The 20,757-nt window shown below is 43.7% G+C and overlaps 1 protein-coding gene across 2 annotated transcripts; it reads right to left on the bottom strand.

Moving 5' to 3' along the window:
- slc24a1 (solute carrier family 24 member 1) lies at positions 1-20,645 on the bottom strand. 2 transcript variants are annotated; one of them, XM_034288011.1, is made up of 10 exons: positions 20,478-20,645; positions 17,796-19,227; positions 17,200-17,399; positions 16,677-16,742; positions 16,471-16,579; positions 7,548-7,612; positions 5,930-6,184; positions 4,429-4,518; positions 3,887-4,053; positions 1-899 (listed from the first exon to the last, which is right to left on the bottom strand). In XM_034288011.1, the coding sequence occupies exons 2-10, from the start codon at positions 18,715-18,717 to the stop codon at positions 650-652; spliced, it is 2,124 nt and encodes a 707-aa protein (XP_034143902.1). In that variant the 5' UTR covers positions 18,718-19,227; positions 20,478-20,645; the 3' UTR covers positions 1-649. The 2 variants fall into 2 exon arrangements, with proteins under 2 accessions (XP_034143902.1, XP_028971136.1); XM_029115303.2 differs by having other exon boundaries at positions 17,814-19,227.
- Positions 20,646-20,757: the final 112 nt, after the last annotated feature.

Below are 20,757 nucleotides of genomic sequence, written 5' to 3'. Positions count from 1 at the left end.
ATACAGGATAAATGGATTCTGTTTTTATTAGCATTTTATGCAGTGTCCCAACTTTTTTGAAACGGGGTGGTACTTAAATTGATAACCCAGTTCCTGGTTTTACTAATATCATACTCTAGCTGAATACTTTCAGCCAAAGCCATTTACAAGGAGCATAACTGAGACATGTTTACCCTGGATAAATGCCTTGGAAAGAGAAAGGACTTTTGGATTCAGTAATAGATGGAAACAAGGTATATAATGACTGTCAGCAGAGTTTGTGTGTCTGTGATCCAGATGTACATGTACATGCGGTGACCCAAAGCCATTAAAATCGGAATAATTTTTGGCAGGTCCTCAGAAAATCTCCAGCTTGAGGTTTATATTTAGGGAGAAACATACAACAGGGCATAGTGTAACAGTTGGGGTTAATTTGTGGGTTAGGCATTAAGGGAAAATATCGATTTAGGCATTACGGCTAGTTTATGTTTGGTTTAAAAGGTTAGGATTAGTGGACAAGGATGGATTTCTGGATCTCTGAAAGGATATAAAAACAAGTGTGTACTAAATGCTGTAAAGAAGGGCTGGTCAATACTGGTAGGCTGAAAAACATGTCTGCTTTAGGAAGACATAGAGGATCACATGTATCTCCTACCAGACCAGAGTAGTGTTAAATGGATACAGGGCAGAGAATAACCCTGTCCTCCAGCATAACACTGACAACAAGGAAGATGAAGTAGAGTAGGAACATGGTGGAGCCTAGCATCTTGTTCATCTTCCACTGACAGGCGGTGATGGAGATGATGACGAAGAGGAGCATGATGAAGAGCAACACAATGGCACAGAACAGTCCGTTAGAGCTGACGGGCACCGGGGCAAACCCATGGAAACATGACCACAGTAACCACGGAACTGGCAACCTGGGGGACAAAGTTACAATGAAACACGACCACAGCCTGACGGACAGAGTTACCATGAAACAAGACCACAGCCTGATGGACAGAGTTACCATGAAACACAACCTCAGCCTGATGGACAGAGTTACCATAAAACCCGACCTCAGCCTGATGGACAGAGTTACCATGAAACCCAACCTCAGCCTGATGGACAGAGTTACCATGAAACACGACCTCAGCCTGACGGACAGTTACCATGAAACATGACCACAGCCTGAGGGACAGAGTTACCATGAAACATGACCACAGCCTGAGGGACAGAGTTACCATGAAACATGACCACAGCCTGAGGGACAGAGTTACCATGAAACAAAACATCAGCCTGAGGGACAGAGTTACCATGAAACACAACCTCAGCCTGATGGACGGAGTTACCATGAAACACAACCTCAGCCTGATGGACAGAGTTACCATGAAACACGACCTCAGCCTGATGGACAGTTACCATGAAACATGACCTCAGCCTGATGGACAGTTACCATGAAACACGACCTCAGCCTGATGGACAGTTACCATGAAAAATGACCTCAGCCTGATGGACAGTTACCATGAAACAAGACCACAGCCTGACAAACAGAGTTACCATGAAACATGACCACAGCCTGAGGGACAGAGTTACCATGAAACATGACCACAGCCTGAGGGACAGAGTTACCATGAAACATGACCACAGCCTGAGGGACAGAGTTACCATGAAACAAAACATCAGCCTGAGGGACAGAGTTACCATGAAACAAAACATCAGCCTGAGGGACAGAGTTGCCATTAAACACAACATTTGCCTGATGGACAGAGTTACCATGAAACACAACATTTGCCTGAGGGACAGAGTTACCATGAAACACAACATTTGCCTGAGGGACAGAGTTACCATGAAACACAACATCAGCCTGAGGGACAGAGTTGCCATGAAACATGACCACTACAGCCTGAGGGACAAAGTTATCATAATATTTTCTACTAGGTCGACCACCTTATGATGTTAACATTTCAGTACGCTTCAAAGCATTTAAGCATTTCATACTGTTTCCCTGGGAACGTTCATATTGCTTCCAAAATTTACTGAGATATTCAGATGTATTATCATGTTGGCCCCAGGCTTCATGGTTTTCCAATACTAATGCATAACTACCAGAGTACTAATACATTTCTACTAGAATACATTTCTACCACAACCACAGTGGGCCCCCCACCCACCGCGGCCCCCCACCCACCGCGGGCCCCCAACCACAGCGGGCCCCACCTCCTGTACCCCCGATAGTTATGTCCCTGACTACACCATTACCACCACTACATACAGCTCTGGAAAAAATTAAGAGACCACTGCAAAATTATCTGTTTCTCTGGTTTTACTATTCATAGGTATGTGTTTGAGTAAAATGAACAGTTTTGTTTTATTCTATAAACTACTGACAACATTACTCCCAAATTCCAAATAAAAATATTAACTGGTCAAAATAACCAAAAGAAGATGCTTTGTTTTCAGACCTCAAATAATGCAAAGAAAACAAATTCATATTCATTATTCAACAATAAAAAACTAATGTTTTAACATAGGAAGATTTCATACATCAATATTTGGTGTAATAACCCAGATTTTTTATCACAGCTTTTATGCGTCTTGGCATGCTCTCCACCAGTCTGTTACATTGCTGTTGGGTGACTTTATGCCACACCTGGCACAAATATTCAAGTAGATCGGCTTTGTTTGATGGCTTGTGACCATCCATTTTCCTCCTGGGAATTCCTCAAATTCCAGAGGTTTTCAATGGGGTTCAGGTCTGGAGATTGGGTTGGCCATGACAGGGTCTTGATCTGGTGGTCCTCCATCCACACCTTGATTGACCTGGCTGTGTGGCATGGAGCATTGTCCTGCTGGAAAAAACTATTCTCAGAGTTGGGGAACTTTGTCAGAGCAGAAGGAAGCAGGTGTTCTTCCTGGATAACCTTGTACTTGGCTTGATTCATGCGTCCTTCACAAAGACAAAACTGCCTGATTCCAGCCTTGCTGAAGCACCCCCAGATCATCACCGATCCTCCACCACATTTCACTGTGGGTGAGCGACACTTTGGCTTGTAGGCCTCTCCAGGTCTCCATCCTTATGGTCTTTTGCAAACTTCAGCCTGGCTCTTCTTTGCTTCTCACTGATGAAGGGCTTTTTTCTAGCTTTGCATGACTTCAGCCCTGCCCCTAGGAGCCTGTTTCGAACCATCCTCGTCGTGCACTTCACCACAGCTGCTGTTTGCCATTCTTTTTGTAGGTCACTTGATGTCATCCTACGGTTGTTGAGTGACATTCGCACTCGAGTTGACGGTCATCTCGGTCAGTGGACAGTCGTTTTTGCCCTCTGCCAGTCTGTAGCTTTGTTGTCCCCAATGTCTGTTGCTTGACCTTGTTCTTATGAACCGCCATCTTTGAAATGTTCAGGATGAAAGCAACCTGATGCTCACTGCATCCATCTGCCATTAAAGCCAGAATTAAACCCTTCTTTTCCTCACTCAAAGCTTTTATGTTCAACTCTTTTGTCATTCTGAATAGTTATTTTTATATTCAAATTACATTTGAGGTACTACTTGCACTGTTTTTGCCATCCAGCTTGTCCTATTGCAAGAGGATAATGATGACCACAGCAGTGGTTTTTATACTTTTCCTCGTTAAATTATATTTGGTTCAGGTAATCACCTAATCAGTACCCCATTAAGTGAAATGAGGTGTGTCTGTGTTGGAATTTGACAGACACTGGAATGGCTGTCGTACATGTAGAGTGGAAATTCAATGTTGTTTGCTCCTTGGGGTTTAAGGCCGGGTGTTTTTGTAAAAACACTTTGTGACAACTGCTGTTGTAAAAAGGGCTTTATAAATACATTTGATTGATTGATCGATTGATGTAGAGATGCTGATTTAAGAAACATTTGTAGTGGCTTTTTCCAGAGCTGTATATCAGACTCACCCCATGGTGATGTCGAAAATGTTGGAACCCACAGAGCTGGACACGGCCATGTCGCCCAGTCCCTTACGGGCCACGATGACGCTGGTGATCAGGTCAGGAATGGAGGTCCCTGCTGCCAGGACGGTCAAGCCCATGACCTCCTCTGAGATGCCAATGGTTTCTCCCACCTGGCAGAGAAAGGTGACACCATGGGCTGTGGTTTGTTTTCTAGCCTGGATGCAAGTCTGTCCAGATGTGGGTTAGTTTTAGTTTTGAAAACACTGTTCACAAGGCTGTTAGGGCTAATTCTAGCCTGGGCACCACTCTGTTTAGCCTGGGGATGTAGTAAGCCTGGGCGGCAGTAAACCTGAAGATGTAGTTATACTGGGGACAGAGTTATCCTGGGAATGTAGTTATCCTGGGAACAGAGTTATCCTGGGAATGTAGTTATCCTGGGGACAGAGTTATCCTGGGAATGTAGTTATCCTGGGGACAGAGTTCTCCTGGGAATGTAGTTATCCTGGGGACAGAGTTCTCCTGGGAATGTAATTGGTCTTACTAACCTGATGAGCCCACCACACCATGAGGTAGGAGAACACAGCGATCCACAGGATGGAACCCAGGAAGGTGATCACAAAGAACTTCTTATACATCTACAGACAGACAGACAGACACAGTCAGTATTGATGTACCACAGACAAACCTCTCTCATGATTCTGACAGTACTGATATACCACAAACAAAACTCTCATGATTCAGTCAGTACTGATGTACCACAGACAAACCTGTCTCATAATTCTGTCAGTAGTAATATACCACACACAAACCTATTTCAGGATTCAGTCAGTACTGATATATAACAGACAAACCTCTTTCAGGATTCTGTCAGTACTGATATACCTCAGAGAAACCTCTTTCAGGATTCAGTGAGTACTGATATACCACACACAAACCTCTTTCAGGATTTAGTCAGTACTGATATAAAACAGACAAACCTCTTTGAGGATTCAGTCCATACTGATATATAACAGACAAACCTCTTTCAGGATTCTGTCAGTACTGATATACCTCAGAGAAACCTCTTTCAGGATTCTGTCAGTACTGATATACCACACACAAACCTCTTTCAGGATTCTGTCAGTACTGATATACCACAGAGAAACCTCTTTCAGGACTCTGTCAGTACTGATATACCACACACAAACCTCTTTGAGGATTCAGTCCATACTGATATATAACAGACAAACCTCTTTCAGGATTCTGTCAGTACTGACATACCAAACACAAAACTCTTTCAGGATTATGTCAGTACTGATATACCACAGAGAAACCTCTTTCTGGATTCTGTCAGTACTGATATACCACAGAGAAACCTCTTTCAGGATTCTGTCAGTACTGATATACCACAGAGAAACCTCTTTCAGGATTCTGTCAGTACTGATATACCACACACAAACCTCTTTCAGGATTCAGTCAGTACTGATATACAACAGACAAACCTCTTTCAGGATTCTGTCATGACTGATATACCACACAAAACCTCTTTCAGGATTCTACAGATTATCAGAACAGTGATTCCAAGAAGCATGCTGTTTATTCTGACATTTCTGTGCTTGCAGATTGAAAAGTAAGCCAAAAGTACTACTCTGGGTACTTCTCAGAGGTAATGTATAGAGATGGTACTACTCTGGGTCAGAGGTCCTGTGTAGCCTAACAGTATGGAGATGGTACTACTCTGGGTCAGAGGTCATGTGTAGCCTAAAAGTATGGAGATGGTACTACTCTGGGTCAGAGGTCATGGGTAGCCTAACAGTATGGAGATGGTACTACTCTGGGTCAGAGGTCATGGGTAGCCTAACAGTATGGAGATGGTACTACTCTGGGTCAGAGGTCATGGGTAGTCTAACAGTACGGAGATGGTTCTACTGATGGTTCTACGGAGATGGTTCTACTGGTTCTACAGCCTAACATTAAGTAGGTTCATCCTGTACCTGTGGTTGTGTAGATATTTATGTTGATTGAATGTTTTCTATTGTAATGTTATTGTGTGTCTGAGGGCCTTACGGGGTTACGGACATCTGGCACAGTGAGCCACAGAGGGAACACTATGGGAAGCAGGAACAGATAGTTGGCCTGTTTACACCTGGTGTCTGGCCACATCAACGACAAAGGCTTGTCAGTGTCATCCTCATCTTCCTCTTCTTCAATAGAACTCTCCTCGTCAGAGCTGTCTTCGTCACTGTCTTCATCAGTGTCTTCATCAGTGTCATCTTCATCATCGCTACTTTCAGAGCACTCAAGTGCTGCTGCTGTTTCGTCCTATGAAAAAGGGAGTCAATACAACAGTCTACATGTTGAGAGGGAGGGAGTCAATACTACAGTCTATATGTTGAGAGGGAGGTAGTCAATACAACAGTCTACATGTTGAGAGGGAGGGAGTCAATACAACAGTCTATATGTTGAGAGGGAGGGAGTCAATACAACAGTCTATATGTTGAGAGGGAGGGATTCAATACAACAGTCTATATGTTGAGCGGGTGGGAGTCAATACTACAGTCTATATGTTTAGGAGGGAGGGAGTCAATACAACAGTCTATATGTTGAGAGGGAGGGAATCAATACAACAGTATATATGTTGAGAGGGAGGGAATCAATACAACAGTCTATATGTTGAGAGGGAGGGAGTCAATACTACAGTCTATATGTTGAGAGGGAGGGAGTCAATACAACAGTCTATATGTTGAGAGGGAGGGAATCAATACAACAGTATATATGTTGAGAGGGAGGGAGTCAATACAACAGTCTATATGTTGAGAGGGAGGGAGTCAATACAACAGTCTATATGTTGAGAGGGAGGGAGTCAATACAACAGTCTATATGTTGAGAGGGAGGGAGTCAATACTACAGTCTACATGTTGAGAGGGAGGGAATCAATACAACAGTCTATATGTTGAGAGGGAGGGAGTCAATACAACAGTCTATATGTTGAGAGGGAGGGAGTCAATACAACAGTCTATATGTTGAGAGGGAGGGAGTCAATACAACAGTCTATATGTTGAGAGGGAGGGAGTCAATACTACAGTCTATATGTTGAGAGAGAGGGAGTCAATACAACAGTCTATATGTTGAGAGGGAGGGAATCAATACAACAGTCTGTATGTTGAGAGGGAGGGAGTCAATACAACAGTCTATATGTTGAGAGGGAGGGAGTCAATACAACAGTCTGTATGTTGAGAGGGAGGGAGTCAATACAACAGTCTATATGTTGAGAGGGAGGGAGTCAATACAACAGTCTATATGTTGAGAGGGAGGGAGTCAATACAACAGTCTATATGTTGAGAGGGAGGGAGTCAATACAACAGTCTACATGTTGAGAGGGAGGGAGTCAATACAACAGTCTGTATGTTGAGAGGGTGGGAGTCAATACAACAGTCTATATGTTGAGAGGGAGGGAGTCAATAGAACAGTCTATATGTTGAGAGGGAGGGAGTCAATACTACAGTCTATGTGTTGAGCGGGAGGGAGTCAATACAACAGTCTATATGTTGAGAGGGAGGGAGTCAATACAACAGTCTATATGTTGAGAGGGAGGGAGTCAATACAACAGTCTATATGTTGAGAGGGAGGGAATCAATACAACAGTCTATATGTTGAGCGGGTGAAGCAACACCAAGCCTTTTACCTTTTTCTCTTCCTCCTTGGGTGGGGCTGAGGCGGCTGGCTCTTTGTGTGGCTCATTTCTACCACCTGCAACCACAGACAGAGAACATGTGAGAATAACAACAACAACAGACAGGTGGATATACAGACAGACAGGCAAACAGACAGATGGACATAAAGACAGACAGGCAAACAGACAGATGGATATACAGACAGACAGGCAAACAGACAGATGGATATATAGACAGACAGGCGAACAGACAGATGGACATACAGACAGACAGGCAAACAGACAAATGGATATACAGACAGACAGGAAAACAGACAGATGGATATACAGACAGACAGGCAAACAGACAGATGGATATAAAGACAGACAGGCGAACAGACAGATGGATATACAGACAGACAGGCAAACAGACAGATGGATATACAGACAGACAGGCAAACAGACAGATGGATATACAGACAGACAGGCAAACAGACAAATGGATATACAGACAGACAGGCAAACAGACAGATGGATATGCAGACAGACAGGCAAACAGACAGATGGATATATAGACAGATTGACCAACAGATGGACAAAAATACTGACAGACTGACATAAAGAGAGATGAATAAAGTATTTAGACCCCTTCACTTCATTTGTTGTGATATAGATTTAAAGTATAATTTATTAAATATTTGCAATCAATCTACATGCAATACTCCATAATGACACAGCAAAAACATGGTTTTAGAAATGGGTGCCAATTTATCTCATGTTCATAAGTGTTTAGACCCTTTTCTGAGTACTTTGTAAAGTGATTGCAGCTTTAAATCTTCTGGGGTATGTCTCTACTACAAGCATTGAGTCTTCTGAGGTATGTCTCAACTACCAGCATTGAGTCTTCTGAGGTATGTCTCAACTACCAGCATTGAGTCTTCTGAGGTATGTCTCAACTACCAGCATTGAGTCTTCTGAGGTATGTCTCTACTACCAGCATTGAGTCTTCTGAGGTATGTCTCAACTACCAGCATTGAGTCTTCTGAGGTATGTCTCAACTACCAGCATTGAGTCTTCTGAGGTATGTCTCAACTACCAGCATTGAGTCTTCTGAGGTATGTCTCAACTACCAGCATTGAGTCTTCTGAGGTATGTCTCTACTACCAGCATTGAGTCTTCTGAGGTATGTCTCAACTACCAGCATTGAGTCTTCTGAGGTATGTCTCTACTACCAGCATTGAGTCTTCTGAGGTATGTCTCTATTACCAGCATTGAGTCTTCTGAGGTATGTCTCTACTACCAGCATTGAGTCTTCTGAGGTATGTCTCTACTACCAGCTTTGCATACCGGGATTTGATCAGTTTCTCTCCCTCTTCCAAGCTCTGTCAGATTGGAAGGGGAACATCTGTGAACTGCCATACTCAGTTCTCCCCACGGTTGTTACATACGGCTCAAGTCCAGACTTTGACCTCCTTCGCATTCACAGACATGAAGCCTGAAGCCACTACAGCACTGACTTAGCTGTGGGCTTCTGGTCATTGTCATGCTGAAAGATGAATCTTTGCCCAATGCTGATGTTCTGTGTTTCTTTGGATGAGTTTTTTTTCTCCATTTATCCTTCCATTATTCCCAACCAGTCAGTCTCTGCCACTGAGAATCATGCCCATACCATGATGCTTCTAACATCCTTCACCTTATGTACAGCATGTTCTTAGCCAGGTGATGAGCAGTACCTTGTTTTTGCCAGATGTAGCGCTTGGTAGTCAGGTCAAATAGTTACATTTTGGTCTCATCAGTCTAAATCATATTTACCCTTATGGTCTCAGAGTCCTTTAAGTGATATAATGGCAAACTACAGAAGGCATGTAATGACTTTTACACAGGGGGGGTTCCCTTCTAGCTACTCTACCATAAAAGCCATGTTCACTGATGGAGCCTACTGTGCTCCTGGGAATTTTAAATGCTTTCATTTTTTATGCCCTTCTCAAAATATCTAAGAAGACTTTCTTGGACATTTTGTTTGCCACAAGTGGACTCCAATTGAATTCTAGAGACATCTCAAGGATGATCAAAGGACCTGGGAGGCATCTGAGCGCAGTTTGGAGTTTCAGCTAATTTCATAGAGATAATTACAATCAGTAATTACTGTAATTCATATATAAGTGCATCTCCTTTTTACTGGAGGCATGGCTGAGTGATCATGACGATGTCTGGATTTAAATAGCTCTAGCCTGTCTGTGTCTACTGGATGGACTCAGCAACCCTAGGTCTTTTTCATTTATCACACAGAGCAAACATGGCCTACAGGTACATATTGGGTGTTGTTACTGTTTATACTGAAGTTGTAATGAAATTGAGGTAGTCTTTACATTGACTTGCTGTTTATATTGAGGTAGTGTTTATATTCATTATGTGATTATATTTAGGTTGTGTTTATATTGATGTGTTGTTCATATTGATTTTGATTGATTATGTGAAACATGGCTAAAGCCTAATGAATTCACTGCCTTAAATGAGGCCTCTCCTCCTGGTTATACTAGTGATCATATCCCTCGTGCATCCCGAAATGAGGGGGTGTCGCTAATATTTATCACAGTAAATATAAATTTACTCTCAAACATATCACTGAGTTTCATTCTTTTGAAGTTTTACTAATGAAAGTTAACCAGGCTGATAAATCGTTTTACATAGCTACTATTTATAAGCCCCCCGGGCCATACACAATGTTCCTCACTGAGTTTCCTGAATTCTTGTCTAACCTTGTAGTCATGGCAGATAGTAATAAAATTTTTGGCGATTTCAATATTCATATGGAAAAGTCCAATGATCCTCTTCAAAAAGCCTTTCAAGCCATAATTGACTCAATGGGTTTTATCCAACATGTCTCAGGTCCAACACATTGCCACATTCACACCTTAGATTTAGTCCTGTCACGAGAAATAGATATTGTAGATCTAATAATTTCCTGTCTTATTAAATTTACCGTTAAAACAAGAAATCCACTTGCTCCGCAAACAATGAGTTTCAAAAGCCGTACTATAAATTAGCGGACTACAAATAAATTCCTTGATATTCTTACAAGTTCACTCATTAACGACAGAGTAAATAAATCTGTAAACGATCAAATCGAGGATCTAAACTCAACACTGCGAAATACATTAGACACAGTTGCACCACTTAAAACTAAAGAAATACGCAACAAGAAACTTGCTCCCTGGTACACAAACAATACTAGAGCACTTGCAAGCCTCCAGAAAATTGGAGCGAAAGTGGCGCTCCACCAAGTTGGAAGTATTTAGACTAGCCTGGATAGACAGTACACTACATTACCGAAAATCACTCACGTCTGCTCGATCAGCTTATTTCTCCAACCTGATTGAGGTGAACAAAAACAATCCAAAATGTCTCTTTGATACAGTCGCAATGTTAACAAAAAAGCACTTAAATTGTAATGAATACATTAACTACTTTGATGAAAAGATCATCACCATTAGAAAACAAATAACTGACTCCTCAAAATCTCAGTTGTCCTAAAAATGTCCTGAACCTCCCTGACCAGGTGTCAATGGGGACACTGGAATTTTTTGATACCGTATCGCTCAACACATTTACTAAATTTGTAATGAGTCCTAAACCCACAAATTCTCAGCTAGACCCGATTCCAACAAAATTACTTAAGGAGCTGTTTCCTGTGCTAGGTCAGCCAATGTTGAACATAATAAATTGCTCCCTTTCCTCCGGATGTGTACCAAACTCAATAAAAATTGCGGGAATTAAAAAATGTAATCTGGATCCCGACATATTAAACAATTATAGGCCAATATCGAACCGTTCCTCTCAAAAATCTTAGAAAAATGTGTTTCCCAACAACTGAATGCCTTCCTAAAGACAAATAATATTTATGAAATACTCCAGTCCGGTTTCAGGTCCCATCATAGTACTGAGACTGCACTCGTGAAGGTAACAAATGGCCTTCTAATGGCCTCAGACAAAGGTTCCGCATCCGTACTGTTGCTTCTTGATCTTAGTGCTGCTTTTGACACTATTGATCACTCCCTTCTCTTAGAGAGACTGGAAACCCATATTGGGCTACGTGGACATGTTCTAGCCTGGTTTAAATCTTATTTATCTGAAAGATATCAGTTTGTTAGTGTGGATGGCATATCCTCTGACAAGTCAAAGGTATGCTTTGGTGTTCCTCAAGGCTCGATTCTGGGCCCATTATTGTTCTCACTATATATGCTCCCTCTGGGCGATGTAATCCGAAATCACAACATAAACTTTCAATGTTATGCTGATGACACACAGTTATATATTTCAATGAAGCATGGAGAAGCCCCTAAATTAGCTACTTTGGAAGCATGCATTTCAGATATTAGGAAGTGGATGACAGAGAATGTCTTGCTCTTAAACTCAAGGAAAACAGAAATGCTCATTTTAGGACCCAAAAAACAAAGAGCGTTGTTAGCAGATCTCACTGTGAACCTCGACGGCTTCATGGTCGTATCCCAAAAAACTGTAAAAAACCTGGGCATTACCCTTGACCCTGACCTCTCCTTTGAAGAACATATAAAATATGTCTCAAGAGTTGCTTATTTTCATCTTCGAAACATTGCAAAAATTTGAAACTTTCTATCAAAAACTGATGCAGAAAAATTAATCCATGCTTTCGTTACTTCTAGACTAGATTACTTCTATGCTTTTCTCTCTGGTTATCCAGAAAAAATTAGAAATAAACTTCAATTAGTGCTGCACATGGCTGCTAGAATTCTAACTAGAACAAAACAATTTGAACACATTACTCCTGTCCTAGCGTCCTTACACTGGCTGCCTGTTAGGGTTAGGGCTGATTTTAAGGTTTTACTCTTAACCTATAAATCAATACATGGACTTGCTCCTACTTACCTTGCTGAAATTATCCAGCCATACATACCTACACGTAACCTACGATCGCAAGATGCTGGCCTTTTAATTGTACCTAGAATTTCTAAACAAACAGCTGGCGGCAGGGCCTTTTCTCATAGAGCTCCACTACTGTGGAATGATCTGCCAATTAAGGATAGAAATGCAAACTCAAGTGTCTACTTAAAACTCATCTCTACAGCACGGTTTATAATTAGGTGTAGCCTGGCCCAGAGGCGTGAAGGTGACCAGTAGGCTTGATACTGTCCACCCTTGCTGCCTTGCCAGGTGGGCTCTCGTCGCCACTGGGATGCCCTCCCTCCAATGCCTTTCGGGGGAAGAGTCATTGGCTTGTTGTTGTCTCTTTGTTGCGCACTTGTGCAATTGGGCTGTACGCTGCTGGCAATACTCGGCCCTCATTCAGGGGGGTTGCGATTGGTGGGTGTCCCTTTGGTTGATGCTTGGCAATGTGGGTGGATTGATTTCCTGCCTGTTGGGCCCTGTCCGGGGCCTCCCCCGGGTAGGGCCACAGTGTCGGTGGACCCCCCCGTCTCAGTTCCAAGGTGTTACGCTGCTATATTATTGTGCTGGGGGATATGAGGAATGCACTTCTAACTTTTCTCAGTTTCCTCCAATTTAAAATTTTAGGAGGAGATAAGGTCCTTGTCCACACCTGCGGATTACCTAGTTTGGGGGTCTGTTGCTATCCCTGTCCTTGTCCACCTGGTCATACCTCTGACCTAGTCTAAAATCAAATAGCCTCTGGATTTAACCCAGAGAAATGTATTAATTATTCCAATTGGACTCTTAATATCTCACCCGGCACAGCCAAAAGAGGACTTGTCACCTCTCTGAGCCTGGGTCCTCCTAAAATTCGGCCTTCTTAGGGAGTTTTTCCAACACTCTGGCTCTAGATCATCAACACTCGGGGGCTGGACCAAAACACTGGGACTGGACCAAACCACTGGGTCAGGACCAACACACTGGGTCTGGACTGCATCACAAACTCACTGGAGTCTGGACCAAACACACTGGGTCTGGACCAACACACTGGGTCTGGACTACCACACTGCGTCACCAACACACTGGGGTCTGGACAAACACATAGGGTCTGGACCAACACACTGCGTCACTAACACACTGGGGTCTGGACCAACACACTGGGTCTGGACCTACACACTGGGTCTGGACTGCATCACAAACTCACTGGGGTCTGAACCAAACACACTGGGTCTGGACCTACACACTGGGTCTGGAATACCATACTGCGTCACCAACACACTGGGGTCTGGACCAACACATTGGGTCTGGACCAACACATTGCGTCACTAACACACTGGGGTCTGGACCAAACACACTGGGTCTGGACTACCACACTGCATCACCAACACACTGGGGTCTGGACCAACACATTGGGTCTGGACCAACACACTGCGTCACTAACACACTGGGGTCTGGACCAACACACTGGGTCTGGACCAACACACTGGGTCTGGACTGCATCACAAACTCACTGGAGTCTGAACCAAACACACTGGGTCTGGACCAACACACTGGGTCTGGACCAAGACACTGGGTCAACAAAACACTAGGGTCTGGACCAACACACTGGGGTCTGGACCAACACACTGGGTCTGGACCAACATACTGCGTCACTAACACACTGGGGTCTGGACCGACACACTGGGTCTGGACCAACACACTGCGTAACTAACACACTGTGGTCTGGACCAACACACTGGGTCTGGACCAAGACACTGGGTCTGGACCAAGACACTGGGTCACCAAAACACTAGGGTGTCGTCCAACACACTGGGTCTAGACCAACACACTGGGTCTGGACTACCACACTGAGTCACCAACACACTGGGGTCTGGACCAACACATTGGGTCTGGACCAACACACTGCGACGCAAACACACTGGGGTCTGGACCAACACACTGGGTCTGGACCAACACACTGGGTCTGGACTGCATCACAAACTCACAGGAGTCTGAACCAAACACACTGGGTCTGGACCTACACACTGGGTCTGGACTACCACACTGCGTCACCGACACACTGGGGTCTGGACCAACACATTGGGTCTGGACCAACACATTGGGTCTGGACTAACACACTGCGTCACAAACACACTGGGGTCTGGACCAACACACTGGGTCTGGACCAACACACGGTGTCACAAACATACTGGGTCTGGACCAACACACTGGGTCTGGACCAACACACAGTGTCACAAACACACTGGGTCTGGACCAACACACTGGGTCTGGACCAACACACGGTGTCACAAACACACAGGGGTTGGGACCGACACATGATCAAGACTGGGTCACCAAAACACTAGGGTCTGGACCAACACACTGGGTCTAGACCAACACACTGCGTCACAAACACACAGGGGTTGGGACCGACACATGATCAAGACAAAGCCAGGGAGGTAGCACAAAAGGCCATAGGCTATCCAATAGCAGAACTTTTTTATCCAGAGGACAACAACCCCATCTGCTGGTAGAAAGCTGTAACCTGTCCAACTGAAAAACCTCTGGTACTTAAAGGTAAAGTTACAGATATTAGGAAATCATTTGGGTTCAACAGCTGGTGTGCTAATAGCCAACAACACCTTTAAATATACACTAATTACCTCCACTGCATAGGCAATAACCAAGCTGCCATGGTCACAGATCTGATTAAGCTGCCTTATCAACTCCTACAGTCATCAACCTAATGACTGATCATCTCTCCTTCAGGTTTAACTGTCTTTGCTGACCCCAGGTCTGTTCAAACAACTACCCTTTCTTTCTAACTTCCCTGAAAACAGGATGTGTGTCATGGTAGGAATATCAAAAGGAATTGCTAAAATAGCCCAAAATGCAATGGAACCAAGCTACAATGACCAGATCTGAAACCAGGCTATAACAACTACAGGATTAGACAAGCAAGCACACAAATATACAGAACCTGGCAATAATCACCATAGAAATAAGCAGGGAAGCACAAATAGATCCACAACCAGACTATAACGATCACAAGACAAGACAAACAGATCCAGAACCAGGCTGTAATGATCACAAGACAGGACAAACAGATCCAGAAGCAAGCTATAATGATCACAAGATAGAACAAACAGATCGAGAACCAGGCTATAATGATCACAATACAGGATAAACAAATCCAAAATAAGGCTATAATGATCACAAATCAGGACAAACAAATCCAGAACCAATTTATAATGATCACAATACAGGATAAAAAAATCCAGAACCAGGCTATAATGATCACAATACTGGACAAACAGATCCAGAACCAGGCTATAATGATCACAATACTGGACAAACAGATCCAGGTCCAGGCTATAATGATCACAATACTACATAAACAGATCCTATAGCCTGTAACTAGCATGTTCTGATTGGTCCACAGGAAGCTGTAGCCAGCATTAAGTCTTGATTAGCGTTAAAACGCTTGGGTCAGTGTATCAATCTAATCCATACTCTACCTAATAATGCAAAGGCATACGAGTATTAAACACACACAGTGACATCATGTTATAGTATACTCACAGACAGTGACATCATGTTATAGTATACTCACAGACAGTGACATCATGTTATCGTATACTCACAGACAGTGACATCATGTTATAGTATACTCACAGACAGTGACATCATGTTATAGTATACTCACAGACAGTGACATCATGTTATAGTATACTCACAGACAGTGACATCATGTTATAGTATACTCACAGACAGTGACATCATGTTATAGTATACTCACAGACAGTGACATCATGTTATAGTATACTCACAGACAGTGACATCATGTTATCGTATACTCACAGACAGTGACATCATGATACAGGTGACACAGTGGTGAAGTAGAGGTCTGATAGAGGAGATACAGGTGACAGAGTGGTGAGGGACAGGTGTGGTAGAGGAGATACAGGTGACACAGTGGTGAAGTAGAGGTGTGATGTAGGAGATACAGGTGACACAGTGGTGAAGTAGAGGTGTGATGTAGGAGATACAGGTGACACAGAGGCGGTCTTACCCTGTCCTAAGGGGTCCAGGGTGTGGATCATCAGTTGAAAGAGGGTACTCCTCATGGTGGAGTTGTGGAGAGAGGCTGAACTTCCTCCTCTTTGGAGTAGAGGCTTCAGCTCAATGAAGGACAAACAACAAGCATCTCAAATACACATTCCATTATGCCTGACCCAGTATTTGGGTGTGTCTGTGTGTGTCTGTGGTGCCCTCTACCTTTAATTTATTCTTGTCTTGCTGGTCTGGAGGTTGGTTATCTTGACCTGCTGTCCCATTCTCCTTCTGTGGACAAGGATCACACACAACCCACAAGGTCAATAGGAAACTTACATCCAAGGGCTTTCTCCACTCTTCAGTCAGGCATCTGTGTAGTATATCTTTAAGGGTCTAACTCAACAATAACTATTGAGGATGTCTTTGTACACTATAAACTAAGACTCAGTTACCCTCAGTGGTTACAGGGGTATAAAGTTGAAGCTTAGATGTAGTGGGCTTTGTTCCATTTCCATTTAGGTACATTTCTTTTTTGCAATGATTTATAAAAACACCCAGCTAGGTGGGTGAACAAAAACAGTTCATCATCATGGCAGATCCTCTCAATTGAAGCTTTCATGCTCTGCTCTCCCTTAATAATGACTCAAAGCTCCACTAACCATCAAAAGTAAGACGTTTAGCTGAAACACGGCACCAAGAAGTGTAGAAGAGTTAATATACACATTAACATATACCATGACTGTACCTCGCCAGACTCATCCTGGACCGCGACATGGATGATTTTAATGATGTCTTGGTGTTTCCTGAGCTGGTTTTTGAAGGCAGTCTCCAGTTGTGTGTTGTACTTCATAAAGCAGACATAGGAGCTGTATCCAGCCACCAGAAATAAGCTCTCCCACCACATGATGGTGTTATCGAGGAAGAAGATTATCAGCATGATTAGGTCTGGGATGGTGTGAAGAGGGAAAGGGGGAGAGGGAGGAGGAAGAGGAGATGAAGGATGAGGGGAAAGAAGAAGAGAATGTTTAATTGCAACCATATATTCATGTAAGGGGTGGTCTTTTTTGTCCACTGTTCTTTTTCAAATGTGATTAAGATCAACTGTTGGCCCAAACTATTAATTTATTTACTCAACAAGACAACAGTTTGCTTGACCATAAATCTGCTCGATTTGATCTTAAAACAGTAAATAGATTAGTAAGCTTTATCCTAGATCAGTGTGAAAAGAGTTACTGTAGCTTGGTCGCAGACAACTTTGTTGCTGTCATTATCAAGCCAAACACGCATGACATGTCAATGAGTGACAAGACGTTTTCCTGACCACACAAATAGACTCTTTACCTTTATTTTTATTATCACCTGTGATGTAGAAGGAGACGTCCCTGAATAGAGGCCACCAGGTAAGTTTGAGAATCTCCCTGGAGAAGATGGCGCACATCCCGATGACAAACAGAATGTTAAAAACCGCTGACCCCACAATTGTACCGATGCCCACGTTGCTATGAGAGATGAACACGCCAATCAGAGACGTGAACAGCTCCGGGGCGGAGCCTCCGGCCGCCATGAACGTTGCCCCGGCGACGTCGTCTGAGATGACCAGGACGTCTGAGATGACGGAGAGTGCCGGGACAAAGAACTCGTCGCACACGACGGCCAGTGACACAAACATGTACATCATCCCGAAGATGTGCAGCAGCACCCAGCCCCGCCTGCGGTCCTCCACAGAGAAGATGTCGGGGGGGTAATCCCCCTTCTGGTGTGGAGCGTCCCCGGGGTTGGCTGGGGGGACCAGGGTGGTATTGGGGACAGGTGGCTCAGGTGATGGGGTGGGGATCAGGAGCGGGGGATCAGGGTTTACATAAATGCAGTGAACCAGATTTCGCATGGTGGAAGGGGATGAGGCTGATGGCCCGGTGGCTCCATCCGTGGTGCCCACTGTGGATGATTCTGGTTTGACATCCCCTCCTGCAGCCGTCTCCGAGAGATCATCCAACTCCTCAGTCTGATCCATCACCTCTGTGTCTCGTGTGTCTCGCAGGTTAACACCGCGTCCCCTCTCCTCGAAGGTCTCCAGGACCACTTCGTCCTGGGCCCCTGCCAAGCCCTCTCCATCCCCAGACCCGTCACTGAGCTGGGGCAGGGGCCAGTGCCCGGGCGAGAGCCTGGAGGTGACTGTTAGCTGATAGAGGCAACACAGCAGAACTCCCGACAGAAGAAATATCACCCTCCTGAGCTGCAGTCTCCTCCTCCGGGTACAATACATCTCTCCTCCAGGAGGTGGTGCCGAAACAAGGTTTGTAAACTCACTAAACTTGAGAAGTCACTAATGCCGCCATTGAATCCAATCGTTCACAGTAACACGACTGATTGGAATGCTTCAGGTGTTGCGGTTGCATATGTAGGGGTAGCAGGTTACAAGGTAAGTTCCTTGGCTGAAAGTGTGCTTGGTGAAATCCTGAGCTGACAAAATGAACACACTTGTTCTGCTCTTGACAAAAGCAAAGGTCAGGTGTTGCTGTGTAATTGTCAACCAGCTGAACTCTATTGAATTGAATTTGTTTAAAGCAAAGATTTAGTCTTCAAAGACCACAGTGATGTCATCACTTGTCATCTTTATGGGTTAGGGTTAGTTTATGGTTGTATGAAGGGGTGAATGTGAACTACCAGTCTGGATATATTCTCACAGAGCGCTGGGCTGCTAGAATACTGCAGAATTAGGCAGAGTAATTCATGTCCTGCTTAGATCCTTGAACAAATCCAACTCCTCTCCAACCTGTTGTTGAGGTAAGGAAACATCATGATGTTAGCAATGCTGGTAGTCTGAGGGGACATAGCTAACCATGCCACCAGCCTGAATGGACATAGATAACCATGCCACCAGCCTGAATGGACATAGCTAACCATGCCACCAGCCTGAATGGACATAGCTAACCATGTCACCAGCCTGAATGGACATAGCTAACCATGCCACCAGTCTGAAAGCATATAGTCAACCATGCCACCAGTCTGAGAGGATATAGTCAACCATGCCACCAACCTGGCAGGACATAGATAACCATGCCACCAGTCTGAAAGGATATAGTCAACCATGCCACCAGTCTGAGAGGATATAGTCAACCATGCCACCAGTCTGAGAGGATATAGTCAACCATGCCACCAGTCTGAGAGGATATAGTCAACCATGCCACCAGTCTGAGAGGATATAGTCAACCATGCCACCAGTCTGAGAGGATATAGTCAACCATGCCACCAGTCTGAGAGGATATAGTCAACTAGCCACCAGTCTGAGAGGATATAGTCAACCATGCCACCAACCTGGCAAGATATAGTCAACCATGCCACCAGTCTAAATGGACTTAGCTAACCATGCCACCAATCTAAATGGACTTAGCTAACCATGGTGTGAACAGAAGGAAAAGACGTGAGGAGTTGGGCTGATCAATGGACAGGTCCATTGAATGTAATCAATGTCAAAACATATCCAATTTTAGCTCTCCTACTAGGTGACACTTTCAGAATATGATGGACTCGACCTGTTAAGTAACAAGTGACCTCATTTCCGGTCATTTGAATAACACATGCGGCAGCTCAGTAATGTCGGGATAATTTATTATTACGCATGTCACTCAAAGCCTGACAGTGATTGGGAACCCAGGCAAATGTTGCTATGGCTACAGACGTAGTTACTGTCTGTCTCAGTCCTTATAACGGCTTTGAGAAATAGCCTGCTAAAATGTAATACAGTGTTTTAAAGCTAATGAAAAGGCTTCTGGCCAAATAACAACCCATACCAATGAAACATTTGAGAATTAAAATCAGATAATTTATGGGGCTTTTGCCGATATGCGTTAAAGAGAATTAGTAGTCAACAACATATTTTGAAACATAGGCATTTCGCATTTAGGAATAATTCATTATATAAACTGTTTGAGTTTAACGCTACAATGAATCATTATTAAACAATAACCAAAATATTATTCAATAATTATTAAGCTATGTTTTCAGTGATGTGTGCAATCCTACCTGCGATCAAAAGCTAAGATTCAGATGAGGTATTGTATTTCCACAGCTGGGGTGCACCAAGAAGCTGGCGAGAGGTTCACAATGCGCGAATGGCAGGGTCACCCCTGGGACGTCCAGGTGGACCTAATACACCCTGCTGGGGTTAATTATCTTCCATAATACCTATAAGAGGATTACGGTATGTAGTGTTTAGTTGGTCTGCTGGAGCCTACAAATCTTTAAACATTTTACTTTTTAATTATTTTAAGCTATTAATTTAATGATTAATAGTTCCACGCCA

The sequence above is a fragment of the Esox lucius genome, chromosome 19 (assembly GCF_011004845.1).
Source record: "Esox lucius isolate fEsoLuc1 chromosome 19, fEsoLuc1.pri, whole genome shotgun sequence".
Taxonomy (NCBI): domain Eukaryota; kingdom Metazoa; phylum Chordata; class Actinopteri; order Esociformes; family Esocidae; genus Esox; species Esox lucius.
The sequence above is the reverse complement of the archived record's forward strand: the minus strand, read 5'-3'. Positions and strand labels throughout refer to the sequence as shown.

Excerpts from the sequence above, each read along its gene's own strand:
- slc24a1 (XM_034288011.1), bottom strand. The coding sequence starts at position 18,717 with ATGTATTGTACCCGGAGGAGGAGACTGCAGCTCAGGAGGGTGATATTT. Across the intron at positions 17,400-17,795 it reads AGGTGATAATAAAAATAAAG|ACCTAATCATGCTGATAATC; the intron begins GTAAAGAGTCTA and ends ACACCATCCCAG. Across the intron at positions 900-3,886 it reads ATTTTCGACATCACCATGGG|GTTGCCAGTTCCGTGGTTAC; the intron begins GTGAGTCTGATA and ends TTTGTCCCCCAG.